This window comes from Neoarius graeffei, chromosome 24 (assembly GCF_027579695.1).
Source record: "Neoarius graeffei isolate fNeoGra1 chromosome 24, fNeoGra1.pri, whole genome shotgun sequence".
Classification (NCBI taxonomy): Eukaryota; Metazoa; Chordata; class Actinopteri; order Siluriformes; family Ariidae; genus Neoarius; species Neoarius graeffei.
This window is the reverse complement of record NC_083592.1, coordinates 10,549,186-10,568,269: the sequence shown is the minus strand read 5'-3', so window position 1 is coordinate 10,568,269 and position 19,084 is coordinate 10,549,186. Positions and strand designations below refer to the sequence as shown.

General features: G+C 40.4%; 1 protein-coding gene across 1 annotated transcript in view; it reads left to right on the top strand.

Annotated features, from left to right (window-relative positions):
• Nucleotides 1–10,879: 10,879 nt before the first annotated feature.
• Nucleotides 10,880–19,084, top strand: part of LOC132872068 (zinc metalloproteinase-disintegrin-like crotastatin) — a 35,129-nt gene continuing 26,924 nt past the window's right edge. The window contains exons 1-4 of the mRNA XM_060906654.1: nucleotides 10,880–11,028; nucleotides 17,991–18,073; nucleotides 18,186–18,262; nucleotides 18,554–18,632. Of these exons, the coding sequence (XP_060762637.1) occupies nucleotides 10,968–11,028; nucleotides 17,991–18,073; nucleotides 18,186–18,262; nucleotides 18,554–18,632 (300 nt within the window). The 5' untranslated portion in view covers nucleotides 10,880–10,967. The remainder of the gene's footprint in view (nucleotides 11,029–17,990; nucleotides 18,074–18,185; nucleotides 18,263–18,553; nucleotides 18,633–19,084) is intronic.

The window sequence follows — 19,084 nt, the reverse complement described above, 5'->3', positions numbered from 1 at the left end:
AGAGATCCCTGCGGTAATTTGGCGGAAAACACACAGAGGATGCAATGGAAATAAGAAGCTACAGAGGAAGAGGGTGGCTTTGAGACAACTGAAGCTTATTGAAAAATCTTATAAGCTGTGTCTCCCCTCTATCATCATGGGGAACGTGAGGTCCCTTGGGAATAAAGTGGATGAGCTGACGGCACTGGCCCAGAGTCAGACAGAGTATCGGGAATGCAGTTTAATGTGCTTCGTGGAGACATAGCTGCACCGGGATGTTCCCGACGACAATGCTACAATCAAGGGCTTCCACATGGTGCATGCGGACAGAGACTGCGCCAGGAGCAGTAAGCACAAAGGGGAAGGGCTTGTCATTCTTGTGAACAACTGGTGGTGTAACCCAGCTCACATCACTGTGAAGGAGCACATCTGCAGCCCGGATGTTGAACTGTGTGCTGTCGGACTTCGTCCATATTATCTGTCCAGGGAGTTTTCTAATGTTATCATGGTGGCTGTTTATGTTCCTCCCTCTACAAACCTGAACACTGCTTGTGACACTATTCACTTTGCAATAGCCCGGCTACAGACTCAACACCCGAGTGCATTCATTGCTATCTCAGGTGACTTTAATCATGTTAATTTAGACAAAACACTTTCCTACCAGAGAGGGAAGAACAATAGACCTGCTGTATGCTAATGTTAAAGAGGCTTACAGTTCTTCCCCCCTCCCCCACGGGCAGGTCAGATCACAACCTGATTTACCTCTCCCCCTGCTATGTGCCTCTGGTGAAGAGACTGCCCACCACATCAAAGATAGTGAGGAGATGGACAGACGAGGCCAACGAGACACTGCAGCGATGCTTCAGGGTGACAGACTGGCAGACACTGTGTAAGCCCCACGGAGACAACATTGATGGGCTCACAGAGTGCATCATGGGATACATCCACTTCTGTGTGGACACCATTGTCCCAGCTAGGACTGTCAGCTGTCAGCCATAAAAGCATTAATGTAAGAGTCCAGAGCATCCTCCAGGTGTAACCCTCAACTGTCCTCATGGGGCCGTCCTCCACAGGAGCGATGCGATAAAACTCCGACCAGACACAGGGCACCAGGATGGATCAAGCAGGTCCGAGGGGCAGAAGAGGCCAGCATCTCAATCCCAGGACCAACATGTAACTCAGAGGGACAGATTGGAAGGGGGAGGGAGGGAGAGAGAGAAAACACAAGTTGTTAGGTATGCCCTAAAAATGACACAAGTATTAAATCTGTGTGGTAGGCTCGCAGAGACGAGAGTCTTGACATCAGGCATAATACGGTACACAACAATGGCATGTTAATATGGTTAAAAAATATCATGACCTGCTCTGGCTGGATGCTTGATTGGGTGATGGGAGCACACTCCTCAGCAATGATGGGATGCAGATGGGACCCTTAGGGCTGGCCAAGACAATTCAGTTACATTTCACCGGGTATGGGACATGCGACAGAATGTCTGACGGCCAATTCCCTGCAGGCTACGATAGCCAGTCGAGGTCTCCACCCTCTCCACCAAAAGATTTCCTGTTGACTCCATGTAACTCAGAGGGACAGATTTTTTTTGGGGGGGAGAGAGGGAAAGAAAACATGGGTTGTTAGGTATGCCCAATGTAACCTGAATAAGTAGGTACAGTATACATATTGCACTGAGTACAAGCAGGGACTCCGGCAACTAACTATGACAGCATAACTAAAAGGGGAGAGCCAGAAGGTAACACAGGCATGAGGGAGCCCTGGGACATAAAGCAGCCAGCCACTACACCGTCAACAAACTCGAGTGAGCAAGCGAGTGGGGACTGACAGCATCCATACATCCCAGTTTACCAAAACACTATGTCTGAGGACCCTCTAGATCTACACCTTTACCTCATAAACACCATTAACAAAAGGCTTGACTAAACAGATATGTTTTCAGCCTAGACTTAAATGCTGAGACTGTGTCTGATTCCCGAACATTACTTGGAAGGCTGTTCCATAACTGTGGAGCTTTGTAAGAAAAGGCTCTGCCCCCTGATGTAGCCTTCACTATACGAGGTACCAGCAGATAGCCTGCACCTTTTGATCCAAGTAGGCGTGGTGGGTCATAGAGGAGCAGAAGTTCACTCAGGTACTGTGGTGCGAGACCATTCAGTGCTTTAAAGGTCAATAGTAGTATTTTATAATCAATACGAAATTTGATTGGGAGCCACTGCAGTGTGGATAAGACAGGCGTGATGTGGTCATATTTTCTAGTTCTAGTAAGGACTCTTGCTACTGTATTTTGAACTAACTGGAGCTTGTTTATGCACTTATTGGAACATCCAGACAGTAAGGCATTACAATAATCCAACCTGGAGGTAATGAAAGCATGGACTAGTTTTTCTGCGTCATGTAATGACATTAAATTTTTTATCTTAGCAATATTTCTGAGATGAAAGAAAGCTATCTGGGTAATGTTATCAATGTGAGTTTCGAATGAAAGACTGGGGTCAATAATCACTCCGAGGTCTTTTACTGCTGTACATGAAGAAACAGAAAGGCCATCCAGAGTCACTGTGTAATCAGAAAACTTACTTCTAGCTGTATGTGGTCCTAGTACAAGTACTTCAGTCTTGTCAGAGTTAAGCAGAAGGAAATTAATAAGCATCCAGTGTCTAATGTCCTTAACACATTCCTCAGTTCTATAAAGCTGGTGTCTCTCATCAGGTTTTGCAGAGACATACAACTGTGTGTCATCAGCATAACAGTGGAAACTAATACAATGTTTACGAATAATATCACCCAGAGGTAACATATATAGAGAAAAAAGCAGTGGACCCAAGACAAAACCTTGTGGAACACCAAACTTTACCTCAGTACGTCTAGAAATATCACCATTTATATCAACATACTGATAACGATCAGTTAAATAAGACCTGAGCCAAGAGAGGGCCATTCCCTTAACTCCCACAACATTTTCTAGTCTATCCAGAAGAATGGAATGATCAATGGTATCAAATGCTGCACTAAGGTCAAGCAACACAAGTAGTGAGACACAGCCCTGATCAGACACCAACAGTAGGTCATTTACTACTTTAACCAGTGCTGTCTCTGTGCTATGATGAGGTCTAAATCCTGACTGATACATTTCATGGATGTTATTCCTATCTAAATATGAGCATAACTGTTGTGCCACAGCTTTTTCAAGGATCTTGGAGATAAAGGGGAGGTTTGATATTGGCCTATAATTGGACAGCTGACAGGGATCAAGGTCAGGTTTTTTAATCAGGGGTTTGATAACTGCTAGTTTAAAGGATTTGGGTACATAGCCAATCATAAGAGAAGAATTTATTATTTTTAGAAGCGGTTCAATTACTTCAGGTATTATCTGTTTGAATAGACGTGTAGGTAAGGGATCTGGTATGCAAGTTGAGGCTTTTGATGCCGAGATTAATTAAAGTAATTCAGTTTCTTTAAGGGGAGTAAAACATTCTAACTGATGATCTGATACAGTTATATAGTTAACTACAAGGTCACTTTCATTGTCTGACCTTAAATTAGTAGTTTGAATTTTTTGTCGGATATTCTCAATTTTGTCATTAAAAAAATTCATGAAGTCGTTGCTACTACATACTGCAGGTGTGCATGTGTCTATAGTGGACTTATTCCTGGTTAATTTTGCTACAGTATTAAATAGGAATCTAGGATTATTTTTGTTATCTTCTATTAGGGAGGAGAGATATGTTGATCTCGCAGCACTAAGAGCTTTTCTATACTTCAGGAAGCTCTCCTTCCACGCTAATTTGAACGCTACCAATTTTGTTTGACGCCATTTACGTTCCAATTTTCGAGTGGTCTGTTTTAATGTGCGAGTGTCATCATTATACCAGGGTGCTAATTTTTTGTCTCTGACCATTTTCCTTTTTAGAGGAGCTACATTATCTAAGGTATGGCGGAATGTTGACTCTAAGCATTCAGTTGCCTGATCAAGTTCTGCAGGGGCTGACAGTGACCCAATCAAAGGTGATAACTCTGGGAGATAATTTATAAAGCTCTGTGCAGTAGTTGACGTGAATGTACGTTTAATACAGTAGCGTGGTGAGGTGCATGTATTATTACTCAGATATAGTTTGAATGAGATGAGATAATGATCTGAGATAACTTCATACTGTGGAAGTATGACTATATTGTCTACGTTTAACCTGAATGTTAGTATTAGATCAAGGGTGTGACCACCATTATGGGTCAGTCCTATGACATTCTGATTAATCCCTACTGAAATGGACACAAACGCTGTTTTTAAAGGGTCTTCTGGGTTATCGAAGTGAAATATTAAAATCTCCGACAACTAAAGCTTTGTCTAAGGAAATAACCAGATCTGAGATAAAATCTGCAAATTCAGAAAGAAACTCAGAATATGGCCCCGGGGGCCTGTAAATAATAAGCAATGGAATTAACTGGGTAGACTTATTTTTCGAGGCTACATACATTATATGAGTATGAAGAACTTCAAATGTATTAAATTTATAACCAGGTTTTTGTGTTACACCTAGATAATCATTATAAATAACCGCAACGCCTCCTCCTCTGCCAGTTTGACGAGGCTGGTGTATATAATTGTATCCAGGAGGACTCGCTTCATTTAATGTTATATATTCATTTGGCTTAATCCATGTTTCAGTTAAACAAAGTACATTAAACTCCTGATCAGTAATGAGTTCATTAACCATTAGCGCTTTAGATGTAAGAGATCTAATATTTAATAGCCCCACCTTTAGATCAAAGGTGCTAGCAGCAGCTGTACAGTCAGTATAATCTAATTTTATATTGATTAGGTTACTGGAGCAAACTCTCTGAAAATTTCTACCTTTTTGTTGAGCTCGGGGAACAGACACAGTCTCGATGTAGTGGACCCTGAGTGACGACTCTGTGCAGCTAGCAGACAGTCGGTTTAGCCTGTTCATCTGCTCCCTGGCCTAGGCTCTGGATTGTCAGGAATTAACTAGGCCTGTTCTGAGACTATGACCTATGCTGCAGGAAATGAGAGCAGCACCTTCCCGAGTGGGATGGATACCGTCCCGCCCTAACAGGCCAGCAGTGTCCTCAAAATTAGCCCAATTATCTATAAAGCTCACACTGTTTTCAGAGCACCACCTGGACAGCCAGCAGTTCAGCGACCATAACCTGCTGTAAGCTACATCGCCACACCGCATTGGGATGGGGCCAGAGCATACTACAGCATCGGACATCGCCTTCGCTAATTTAAACACCTCTACAAAGTTACTCTTAGTAACCTCAGACTGATGAAGGCATATATCATTAGCTCCTGCATGGATAACTATCTTTGAGAACCTGTGCTTGCCTAGCACCCTAAGATTACCTGCTATGTCCAGTGCCCTGGCTCCCGGTATATACCTGACTAAAGCTGCTGGTGCCCCAAAGGCTGAGCTAATTTCACGTGCCATATGATAGAGTCCCCTATAACCAGAGCTCTTTCAGGTTTCTCAGCGGGTGCATCACTAAGGAGAGCAAACCTGTTCGACACGTGATGCGGAGAGGAGTGGTGCTCCCGTGGGTGAGCCTCAGCGGTAGCTTTGGCTCTACGCTTATGCCGCCAAGCCGTCACCCATTCGCCCCGCTGTAAGGGCTCTAATGCCAGAGTTGGGGGATTACTAACTCCACCTAGGGCATCCAGACTTTCCCCTACAGAAACTAAACTGTTCTCATGCTCACTGACCCTCTCTAAAGCCTGGACATGTGCTTCTAGCACTGTAATCTTCTCCATCAGAGAGCTAACTAATCTGCACTTATCACAAATAAAGCTAATAAAACTATCGCTAGTGACGGAGGAAGAATGACTAAACATCCTGCACTCAGCACACTGAACAGGCTGAAGGTGTGCCATGATGAAAAGATTCACATACCTTAATCGAAGATCTGTTTATATTAAAGCAGATCCGATGTGGATGGCCTCTGCTTGTGGTCTTTACACAGGAGGAGAGAAAAAGAAAGCTTCCGGTCTCGGTGTTCTTCTGAAAAAAGAGAGAGAAAAAGAAAAAAAACAGAAAAAGGAAAGCGAAAGAAGCGACAGTACAATAAAAATGAAGAGGATACTGGAAAATTGTTTGTAGAAAAAAGTTAAAAAAGGATTGGTAATTAACGCCAGCACTCGCAGGAAAAAAGGACTCGGCGCAAACAACTCAGGAACCAGGAAGTGCGTAGCGCTTGTGGAAAGGGCGAATGGGCTGAATCTTTACTTCAACAGATTCGATGGCGTGACCCCAACCCACCACCACCACTCTTCTGCGGAATGGCTACAACCACACACTTCACATTTTCTCCCCTCCCCCGCCTCTTCTTGCCCAACCTCGTCCCCATTTCAGGACCTCGCTCGCACCTCCTCAACAGACCCCCTGGCTGAGCACCCCCCCCAAGAAACACCTTCATCCCTCCCCCACCCGTCACCTCCACACTGATCATCAGCGAAGAGCAAGTGAGAAGACAGCTGAAGAGACTCCATGCAGGAAAATCAGCAGGCCCGGATGGTGTTAGCCCCAGGGCCCTGAAGACTTGTGCCCTCCAGCTAAGTGGAGTACTTCAGCATGTCTTCAACATGAGCCTGGGTCTTCAGAGGGTCCCTGTGCTGTGGAAGACGTCATGCCTCGTCCCTGTACCGAAGAAGCCGCGTCCCAGTGACCTCAAAGACTACAGGCCCGTGGCATTGACGTCACACATCATGAAGACCCTTGAGAGACTCATCCTGGAGCAGATCCAGCCTATGGTCCAACCACTTCTTGACCCCCTTCAGTTCACCTACCAGCCCCATCTTGGAGTAGAGGATGCAATCATCTACCTGCTCAACAAAGTCTACAGCCACCTGGACAAGCCAGCCAGCACTGTGAGGATCATGTTTTTTTATTTCTCCAGTGCTTTTGACACCATCCGGCCGGCTCTGCTGGGTGAGAAGTTGACAGCAACGCAGGTGGATGCCCCACTGGTGTCCTGGATTATGGATTATTTGACTGGCAGACCACAGTACGTGCGCTTGCAGTGCTGTGTGTCGGACAGATCAGCAACACCGGGGCTCCACAAGGGATTGTCCTTTCTCCTTTCCTTTTCACTCTCTACACCACTGATTTCAACTACTGCACGGAGACCTGCCACCTCCAGAAATTTTCTGATGACTCTGCAGTGGTTGGACATATTACTGGTGGTGACGAGAGCGAGTACAGGATGGTGGTGGACAACTTTGTCATGTAGAACAGGAAGAACCACCTACAGCTCACCGTGACGAAGACAAAAGAACTGGTGATTGATCTGAAGAGAATCAGGGCTCTGGTGAACCCTGTTAACATCCAAGGGGTCAGTGTGGACATGGTGGAGGGATATAAGTACCTGGAGGTGTATTTGGATAATAAACTGGACTGGTCCAAAAACATGGACACGGTATACAAAAAGGGCCAGAGCCATCTCTATTTTCTGAGACGGCTGAGGTCCTTCAAGATCTGCCGAACGATGCTGCGGATGTTCTATGAGTCTGTGGTGGCCAGCGCCATCCTGTACGCTGTCATCTGCTGGGGCAGTGGCTTGAAGGTGAAGGACACTAACAGACTCAATAAGATCATCAGGAAGGCCGGCCATGTTATAGGCGTGGAACTGGACTCTCTAACAGTGGTGTTGGAGAAGAGGACACTGTCCAAAATAAAAACAATCTTAGACTGTCCTTCCCACCCTCTACATGAGGAGCTGATCAGCCACAGGAGCACGTTCAGTAAACAGCTGATTCTTCCACACTGCACAACTGAGAGACCCAGGAAATCATTCCTACCTGCTGCAGTCAAGCTGTACAATGCCACTGTATAACTGTGGTACACTGTCTTACCATGTATACTGTATCCTTAACTCAGGTGCAATATATGTATATAGGAATCATTGTATATAATATCACTTCATTTTAATTTTACTTAAGTTATTGAACTTATTTTAATTTATTTTATTTTATTTATTCTTTTGTCAGATGATTTTATCTTCTATTTTTAGACATGTTTACTTCTTCTCTGATTCAGGAGCTTGGTAGCAAATTTGAATTTCACTCCAGGGATTAATAAAGTAATTCTGATTCTGATTCATTAAAGCATTGTTGCAAAACTCCAAAATAATGTCCTCAGAATCACAGTTTTTGATTACTTCTGGTGGTATACCATCAGGTCCTGGATGCTTTCCATTCTTTAATTTTCTTTTTGCCTTTTGAAGCTCATCATTTGTAAATAGACCATCCTCGATATTTAGATTGTTAATTACTGTTGGAATGCTTTCCTTTGCATTGTCTACTGTTGGTGCTTTACCGAGCAGGTTACTAAAATGGTTAAACCAAGGTTTTACATTTGCCAGGAGGGCTGTTAACACCCCATCACTGGTCATTTTCCAATAAAGGCACATCCTGAATTGGGTTATTCCTCTTCATCCACAAGAATAAAAATATTTCATTAGTTAAAGAATAACTTCTTGTCTATCATACGTTTATCTTTTCATTGTTACTTTTAAAGTTGTGGGATGTTGAAAACAAGTTCATGTATATGATAACAGATATAAACAGTCGTTCCCCTTATCTTTTCCCTTTCCCCTCATCAGAAAACTTAGTTACAGATAGACCTTGGCAATGAAACTGGGGACTCGATCCATGTCTCTAAATGTCACCTGTCAGAAAATACCAAATCAAGGATTAATAAAGCAGTGGCTACAATTATCGACAGTCCATAATTATCGACACCTTTTCAGATTTACCAATAAAAACCAATTTTATAGAGGTGAGTTTCAGTTACAACAGTTATCATTTGGTTAATTAATCAACCGGAAGACCTTTCTCGACCTTTGATCTTGTTGTCTGATGACACAGCTCGTTACCTGAGATGGAATTTTTTTTAGCACGATCAGCAATTTGAGGAAAACCTGGACGTTATCATCACAGGTAAGCATGGTAGAAAGATCATGGACATGGTTTTACTGATCAGATTCACCCAGGTTTCATGATCTTGTCGAAGTCTACTTTGTTTCTTACTCTTTCATTTGGCAGTTGCCATTTTGTGTCTAAACGCATGTTTGAGAAGTCACGTGAGGTGTCGATAATAGTGATCACTTTCACCGGTGTCCACCATTATCGACACCCTGTGGAATTAAGGGACATTTACAAGTCTTATGGATTGATCTTTGTGTAACATTGTTGAAGTAGATGAAGTACTTTAAAAAAATAAAAGTGCTGCTATTTATAATACTTTTTTTCTGATTCAAAACAGAATGGAATGTTTATAGAGTATTTGGACTCCTACTGCAATAAATTAGACCAGAATTAAATTCCTAGCATATAAAAAATTGCATGCTTGAAATATTCGGATTTTCTATTCCATTCAGAATTTTTTTTTCAGTTTGTTGTAAACATCTACCGCATATTACAATATCAGTAGACATTTTATATTTTGGTCGGAGGAATGACATGCGAACTTTGACCTGGATTTTCATGTGGTTATAATTTCAATTGCCTGTTGACATTTATTGGTAAACTACAATACTAGAAATTAATACAAACAACAACGAATGATGAACAAAATGTGATCTACGGAAATACTTAGAAATCGGGTAAAAAGTGGAACAAAAAGATTTTCTGACGCAGGTTAAACATTATCAGTTCATTTGTTTACAAACATTAGAATTACTTCCTCATTTACGTAAGCACCGACATCAATATATTTACATAAAAGATATTTTGTACTAAATATAAGTCTGTGGAAAACAAATTTTTAAATAAAAACTGTTTTGTTAATACCATATACCGATTATTTTTTTTATAAATAATCATCTGGGTGTCGATAATAGTGAAACAGTGTTGATAACAGGAGACAAAGGTGTTGATAATTGTGGAACGGTGTCACGTAATCTGATACGCTAAGTAATCAGGAATCAACTCATTTTTTTCCAGTGGAAGTTTGAGTAATTATTCATGCACAATTTACATATTGAAAGTCTTTTCTACTTTTGCAATGGCCAAAAGATCGTTACGGTGTCGATATTTGTAGCTGCTGCTCTATATGTTTTTCTTATCCGTTTATTGGAATGTCTGACATGCAAGGTGTTACCATAGAAACCAGAATTAGAATTATTAGAATTCAAATGAGTGAATTAATAAAAGCCTGTCGTAGCTCTTCACTCACTCCCTTTCAGTAATTGCCTTATCCTGGTGGAACTGGAGCCCATCCTGGGAACACAGAGTGCTAGGTCAGAATACATTACATTTTATTACATTACAGGCATTTAGCAGACACTCTTATCCAGTGCGACATGCAACAAGTGCAGAAGTCAGGTTCAGGAAGTGCTGAACTTCTAGATAAGAAAGTTCTAGTGCCGAATGTACATGTGGCAGAATAACACTTAGTCTAATATTCTGTTGAAGTAACAGCATACACAATGGTTGGGATCCATCTGAGCTCCTGTTATGGAAAATGAATCAACACCCACCTTCTGGCCAAGAGCGAATGAACCGAATTGTGATGTTTATGAAATATGTAAAAGGTGAGTGTGAGGAATTTAAGACTGTGTGCAAGTTTACAAGACGTTACAGAGTTAACTCCAAGAATCTACACACTTCCTTCAGAACACTCAATATAAAATATGACAGGAAGAGCTTACAACTAACGTGACCTTGTACTGTAGAGCACAAAGCACCCTAGCTTTTTATTGTAACACAATGACAGCACAAAGGAGTGCCATTTGTGTTTACACTGAACATGGCAGATCTTGAGTGGTGTGCTGAGTCACAGCACGTCTGTACCTCTCGCCGTCTCTGAGGTGTGTTTGAACATAGCTGCGACTCTCTTCCTTACTTCCTGAAAGGCTGAGTGCTCGAGTCAAGGGGGGCGGAGCTGGACGGATTCAGCCCAGGTGATCCATAAGAACGAGCTCGGGCAGCTCTCGCCTTTCAGTAGGTGTCTACGGCTCGACAATGGCAACCAGCCGCTTTCTAGGATGGGTCCTCATCCTCTCTGTGTCATCTGTCCTATCAGGTAAGACACTGGATACCAGCCTTCACACAATGGGTCATTAATTTACCTCGGACCATTACCATCCAGGAGCTTCTGCTCCTCAGCTGGTCTATTTATGGGGCTGTGACAGAATCCATTGGCTGTATGAATTAATATTGATTCCAAATACTTATTTTCTATGCAGTAAATTGGCTATCACCATAAACGCCAACAAAAAAACAATTTGTGCTTCTTTGAAAGACTTAAGTATTCACGTGTACTTTCTGTTCTGTCAAAGCTGCTACCTGCCATGTGATATGTTTACAGTAACACACAAACTTGTATTCGGTTTCCCATCTGCTGTATTATTATTATTATTATTAAGTTTAACTTATATAGCGCCTTTCTCACACCCAAGGTCGCTTTACAATTACAAAACAAACAGAAGGAAAAAAATCAGGCTGTTAAAAAGGTGTCATACTTTATCCAAATAAACCCCAAAGCTTTTGCGCAGCGTGTTCTTTAACTGTCATGTAAATAAAATTAAGGTTTATTAATAAATTAATTTAAAAAATAATAATAATAATAATGACACACCCTTCTACCTGCGATGAATCATAGTGAGGATCAATAGGAAAACATTGCTTTCGGTCTTTATGGTTATGATCATTTCTTTTTGAAAGTTGTGGTTTTGAATTGTAACCAGAAGGTTTTTTTTGTTGTTTGTTTATTTGTTTTTAAATAATGAACCATATTACCACACTGCCCAGATGTAGAAACACCAGCATGGCTTTGTTACTTAGCCAAATCTTTTTTTTTTCTCCCAAATCCATGTCACACCATTATTATTTTTGTCATACATACCTGTGATGTTTTGTCAAAAAGAAATTCTTAGCTAAAATATGACACGTCATAACAAAACTATTATTAAAAAAAAAGAAAGCCATATTAACTTGGGCATTTGTTTTCGGTTGGAGTATGTTTACAACGCTGGGCATCGAAACCCAATGACCATGTTTTAAGTTTCAATTAATGATTAAATTACATATTTTTCTATTGAATATGCATCTGATTGATTGACACATGACACCATCAGTCTGAGAAAACAAATCTCAGCGCGACCAGTTTTTCATCAATTTTAATAAACAGATGTAACATTTTTGGGAATACGTTATTTATCTCACAACGATCAGGTATACATACAGTTAGGTCCATATATATTTGGACACTGACACAAATTTTGGGTTTTTTTACCTGTTTACTGAAACATATTCAAGTTATAGTTATATAATGGACATGGACATAAAGTCCAGACTTTCAGCTTTCATTTGAGGGTATCCACATTAAAATTGGATGAAGGGTTTAGGAGTTTCAGCTCCTTAACATGTGCCACCCTGTTTTTAAAGGGACCAAAAGTAATTGGACAATTGACTCAAAGGCTATTTCATGGGTAGGTGTGGGCAATTCCTTCATTATGTCATTCTCAATTAAGCAGATAAAAGGCCTGGAGTTGATTTGAGGTGTGGTGCTTGCATTTGGAAGATTTTGCTATGAAGAAAACATGCGGTCAAAGGAGCTCTCCATGCAGGTGAAACAAGCCATCCTTAAGCCGCGAAAACAGAAAAAAACCCATCTGAGAAATTGCTACAATATTAGGAGTGGCAAAATCTACAGTTTGGTACATCCTGAGAAAGAAAGAAAGCACTGGTGAACTCATCAATGCAAAAAGACCTGGCCACCAACAGAAGTCAACAGTGGTGGATGATCGCAGAATAATTTCCATGGTGAAGAGAAACCCCTTCACAACAGCCAACCAAGTGAACAACACTCTCCAGGAGGTAGGCGTATCAATATCCAAATCTACCATAAAGAGAAGACTGCATGAAAGTAAATACAGAGGGTTCACTGCATGGTGCAAGCCACTCATAAGCCTCAAGAATAAAAAGGCTAGATTGGACTTTGCTAAAAAACATCTAAAAAAGCCAGCACAGTTCTGGAAGAACATTCTTTGGACAGATGAAACCAAGATCAACCTCTACCAGAATGATGGAAAGAAAAAAGTATGGTGAAGGCGTGCTACAGCTCATGATCCAAAGCATACCACATCATCTGTAAAACACGGCGGAGGCAGTGTGATGGCTTGGGCATGCATGGCTGCCAGTGGCACTGGGTCACTAGTGTTTATTGATGATGTGACACAGGACAGAAGCAGCCGGATGAATTCTGAGGTATTCAGAGACATACTGTGTGCTCAAATCCAGCCAAACTGATTGGTCAGCGTTTCATAATACAGATGGACAGTGACCCAAAACATAAAGCCAAAGCAACCCAGGAGTTTATTAAAGCAAAGAAGTGGAATATTTTTGAATGGCCAAGTCAGTCACCTGATCTCAGCCCAATTGAGCATGCATTTCACTTGTTAAAGACTAAACTTCAGACAGAAAGGCCCACAAACAAACAGGAACTGAAAACCGCTGCAGTAAAGGCCTGGCAGAGCATTAAAAAGGAGGAAACACAGCGTCTGGTGATGTCCATGAGTTCAAGACTTCAGGCAGTCATTGCCAACAAAGGGTTTTCAACCAAGTATTAGAAATGAACATTTTATTTACAATTATTTAATTTGTCCAATTACTTTTGAGCCCCTGAAATGAAGGGATTGTGTTTAAAAAATGCTTTAGTTCCTCACATTTTTATGCAATCATTTTGTTCAACCCACTGAATTAAAGCTGAAAGTCTGAACTTCAACTGCATCTGAATTGTTTTGTTCAAAATTCATTGTGGTAATGTACAGAACCAAAATTAGAAAAATGTTGCCTCTGTCCAAATATTTATGGACCTATCAGGCTTTCATTTTTTATTATTTTTTTAATATCTCATAAATACCTCTACTTTTTAATGATGTATGATACTCTGTCAAACTTGTTAAAATTTTAAGAACAAGAAGCAGTTTGACCAACAGGTACATAAACGCAAAAATGACAAACGTGAATGTAATCTGCGGACTTTGCTATTTCATCTAACTAAAGTGCAATCAGTATATACAGTACATTTCTACTGCAGGTGTACCTCTTCATGCAACTTCACTTCATTACAGTGTAATATGTTTCAGGTTTTTTAGTGCAATAATTAAGTTATTCCACGAAATCGAATCGTACCGTACATGAGCTGATAGCTGATGAGGCATATAGCACAGACTTGGCTATAAGCCATGTACGATGAGATTGAGTGGATTCACTGGATTTTGAGAAAGAGAAAGAGCGTTTTTTTTTGTTTTTTTATTTTGCAAATTCAATAAATGAAAACTTTACACAAAATAATTTCTGCTTTGAATGTAAACAAACCGGCGAAATGACCATAGCAATCTGTGAAAAATGCTATAATAATAATAATAATAATAATAATAATAATAATAATAATAATTCTTGAAAAATAAAAAAAAATGTTCTTACCATCAAATACTTTCATTCCATTTATTATTTTGTTGCTTTTTTGTGTGTGTTTTTTGGGGTTTTGTTTTCAAGTAGAGTTTTTAATTAATCCTCGGTTAGTTCAGCAACACACTCTGACATTTTGTTTTTCTCTACTCATGGTACGGTATATGAGCTGATATCCTAGTAGCAGAGTAGCCAATCAGAGCATGCAATTGCTCATATCCAGTGAATGTGGATAGAATAAATATTTATGCATATTCTGTATATTGTGTATATTCTGTAGAGCACTCGATCATAACATTTAAAAAAGTTATTGTTTTATTCTATTTATTTTTATTATATCTACATTCTATTTTACTCCCTTTTTTCATATTCTTTCAAAAAAATACAACATTTGTATTAATATTGGACAATTTTTTTTCACAGTGGTGTTACACTGAAAGTGCTCGTTTATAAATACCAGGACTCTATAGTGTATTATTCCACTTGAAGAAAAAAAAATCTGGGTAATTTCTTTTGCCAAAACAGGACATAAAGGCTGGGAGGAACATTTTAACATTTTCCTGCTTATCTTCTCTTTCTCTGATTAATCATGGTGTAAATACAGGTAGAAGTGTGTGTCGTGTTTTTTTTTTCAATATAAATTTTTTCACTTTGTAATCATAAACCTTTAACTCTTTTGACATGACATTTAAAGGACAAATTGTTCACAAGCTTTTTGGTTCGTTTGGATCAAGTGGGATACCTTTTTAACTGCAAATGTGAGCCTGATGATCAAATTAGTTTAAAATTTAAAATATGGATGGATGAAATGCATCATACAGCACCACTTGTTCATGTTAAAGATCCTGGTTTGTCATGTAAGCTTGATAATCTGCTCGCTCGCGCCTGCATGAAAAGAAAACCTCCCACTCATAGGAATCCCGCAGGATTGTTTATAAAGACAAATAGTCACTGCTGTCCTAATGTCCCTGGACATCTAAGTCTAACCAGATTATGAGGATCAGTCACGGAAGCATCAGGAGAACCAGAACAACATTAAATCGATCATTTGGTCCTGCAAGCAGGATTCAGATGCTCTGGTTCTGATGAAACCCATTTCCCTTTAAGTTCATTTGGTCTATCACATGATCCTGAAGGATAATGCGTAAGAAAACAGTTCCCTTTTAGATCCATTCCGGTTAGACAAATCAACCACATCTACTTTGTTATTGCATGATTTCATGTTCCTGTTGTCTTAATAAGGAAGTTCTTAGTGTTTTTGGAGTCACATGAACAGAAAGGGGAAAGTACTGAAAAATCATTATCATTGATCATTAATTAGTGATTAGGCCTTGGGGGAAGCCATGGCCTAATGGCTAGAGAAGCAGCTTTGGGACCAAAAGGTCACCAGTTTGATTTCCTGGACCAGCAGGAATGGCTGAAATGCTGTTGAGCAAGGCACCTAACCCCGAACTGCTCCCCAGGCTGCTCTGAGCATGTTGTATGTCACTCTGGATAAGAGTGTCTGCTAAATGCCTGTAAATTAACGTAATGTAACGATTTAACCAATCTGAGCTGCAAATGGACATTTTTTATTTTTACTTTTTCATTGAAACTCAAGGCACATCCAAAATGTCACGGATCAGAATCAACAACTTAACAATTCGGTGGTGTAAAAACATGCACTTAATGGTTAAACCCTACTGCCATGATCAGCCTAGCATGGAGGAAAGACTAAAGCTCATGTGATTTAATATTAATCTGAGACAAATGCCACAGCTATGACAGCCAATGCAAAAACAACCTACCCAGAAGCAGCAGCGATAAATGCTGCTAAGTATTAACTCCCTGAATGAACATTGTGGCTAAAGGGCTTGTTTCTTTAATTCCAGAAACAGAAAGTTCAACACCCTTAGTTTCTCATTAAATCTGGACAAAGCAGAAATACAACATCAAACCTGTCAAACAACAGACTATCAAAAGTCACTGTTGAGTCACATACACCCCCAAAAATATGCATAGAATAACATTCCCTCAGTAAAATAATCTACTGAGTAACACCCTGCAAAATTTAAGCATTGTGTAGCATTCCCACCAAAAACGAGGCACTGTGAAGCATTCCCACCAAAACAAGGCGCTGTGTAGTAATCCCAACAAAAGCGAGGCACTGTGTCGCATTCCCAACAAAAAGTGAAGCACTGTGTCAGATTCCCAACAAAAAAATGAGGCACTGTGTAGCATTGCCACCAAAAAAAATGCACGGTGTTGCATTCCCACAAAAATGAGGCACTGTGTAATGTCCCCCCCCCCCCCCAAAAAAAAAAATAAGGCACTGTCTAGCATTCCCACAGAAAAATAAGGGCACTGTGTGGCATTCCCACAAAAAAGAGGCACCGTGTAGCGTTCTCACCAAAATAATGAGGCACTGTGTAGCATTCCCACACAAAAATGAGGTACTGTGTCACATTCCAAACAAAAAGTGATGCACTGTGTAGCATTCCCAGCAAAAAAATAAGGCCACTGTGTAGCATTCCCACAAAAAAGAGGCACTGTGTAGCATTCGCACCAAAATACCGAGGCACTGTATAGCATTCCAAAGAGGCGATGTGTGGCATTCCCAACAAAAAACAAGGCACTGTATAACATTCCAAACAAAAAACAAGGCACGATCTAGCATTCCAGATAAAAACAAGGCACTGTGTTACATTGCAAACAAAACGTGAGGCACTGTGTAGTATTCCAAACAAAAAATGAGTCACTGTGTAGCATTCCAAACAAAAGAATGAGGCACTGTGTAGCATTCCCACAAAAAAGAGGCACTGTGTAACATTCCCACCAAAATACCGAGGCGCTGTACAGAGAGGCAATGTATGGCATTCCTAACAAAAAAACAAGGCACTGTATAGCATTTCAAACAAAATGTGAGGCACTATCTAGCCTTCCAAATAAAAACGAGGCACTGTGTAGCATTCCAAACAAAACGTGAGGCACTGTGTAGCATTCCAAACAAAACATGAGGCACTGTGTAGCATTCCAAACAAAACGTGAGGCACTGTAGCATTCCAAACAAAACGTGAGGCACTGTGGAGCATTCCAAACAAAAAATGAAGCCCTGTGTAGCATTCCAAACAAAAAAATGAGGCACTGTGTAGCATTCCAAACAAAATGTGAGGCACTGTGGAGCATTCCAAACAAAACATTAGGCACTGTTTCGCATGCCAAACAAAAAAAGAGGCACTGTGTAGCATTCCCACAAAAAATGAGACACTGTGTAGCATTCCAAACAAAACATTAGGCACTGTTTCACATACCAAGCAAAAAATGAGGTACTGTGTAGCATTCCAAACAAAAAATTCATACAAAAATTATGCATCGAGTCACATTTTTCCACAAAATGTCATCACATAACTTCAAAATGAATGTGTCCAAGTTCCACACTCCAAAAGCCCCCCTAAATTACGCAGCCAAAACATAGCTATCTTGGCAAATGACATCAGTGTGTTTTTATCATGTCTTATCGTATATCCACGGCTGCTTAGCCATGTATACTGTTACACATCCTTGATTTTAATCTTTTCTTTTCCATCACAGGTTGTTTGACACTAAATGGAGCGAAAGTCTACGAGGTGGTTCAGCCAATCCGGCTGCATAACCTTCATAAGAGAGATTTAGAGGTAAGTATTTGAGAAAGTGTCCCTTTGAATGCCTGTATGGACTGTAGCTTAACTTCATTTGATACAATTATTTATTCATTTGAGTTTTATTCGAATCTCATCTCATGTTCAGTCCATCAGACCTGCAACGGTGAAATATGCCATGACTCTGGGCGGAAAGCCCATCGAAATGCATCTTGAGAGAACTGAGTAAGTTTGAGCTTTTATTTCTCTGTCATCTAGTATGTATTGCCAAAGTTTCAAAGGCTGAAGCTATGCACAGGGTATGTTGCAATCTGTGTCATTTTTAACCACTAGATAAGCGTCATTAAAATTTGTGGTAAAAAAAAAAAAGTCATCCATTTCCATGTTGTTGCGAAATGCTTTTGCTTGAGCAGATCTTCCTGACCTTCTGAAAGATTTACTCTTGATTCAGATCAGATATTTTTTCTAATTTTGCCTCTCATTTCTTCTTCTTTTTATTTGTGTTGGGTTCTGCAGTGACTTTTTAACCGAAGACTACACAGAAACGTATTACGCCGACGACGGGACTCCAGTGAGAACCAAACCCCGTGAGTTGGTAGGTGAAGTGCAGCAGCATGGTTCTTTGATTTAACTTCATATCTATCTCAGATCCTAGATGATGAGATCCTTGGTCCCTGGTTATGCCCTACTAATAAACACATACTGTATGTATTCATAAAAAATGCAGTCTCATCATCTAACACTGTCTCCACCTGTGGCAGATTGTGCAATAATATGAGAAATCTCCTTCCAAAGTTTCCTGTTATGTGTAGCTTTGTTAAGGTCGTTGATATTGAGACCGGACCATCGGTATATATTGTCTTACGGACGCTTTCTTGATCTTCCTCTGTTCTGTTTGCCTTCCATCATACCTTCGACACAGATCTTAGCAAGTCCTCTTTCTGCCCATTTTACATGGCCAAAGAGTTTGAGGGTTTTGCTCTTGATTACGTTCATTATGGGAGCCATTTTAGTAGATTCAAGAAGATCCTCAATTTTGACATGATC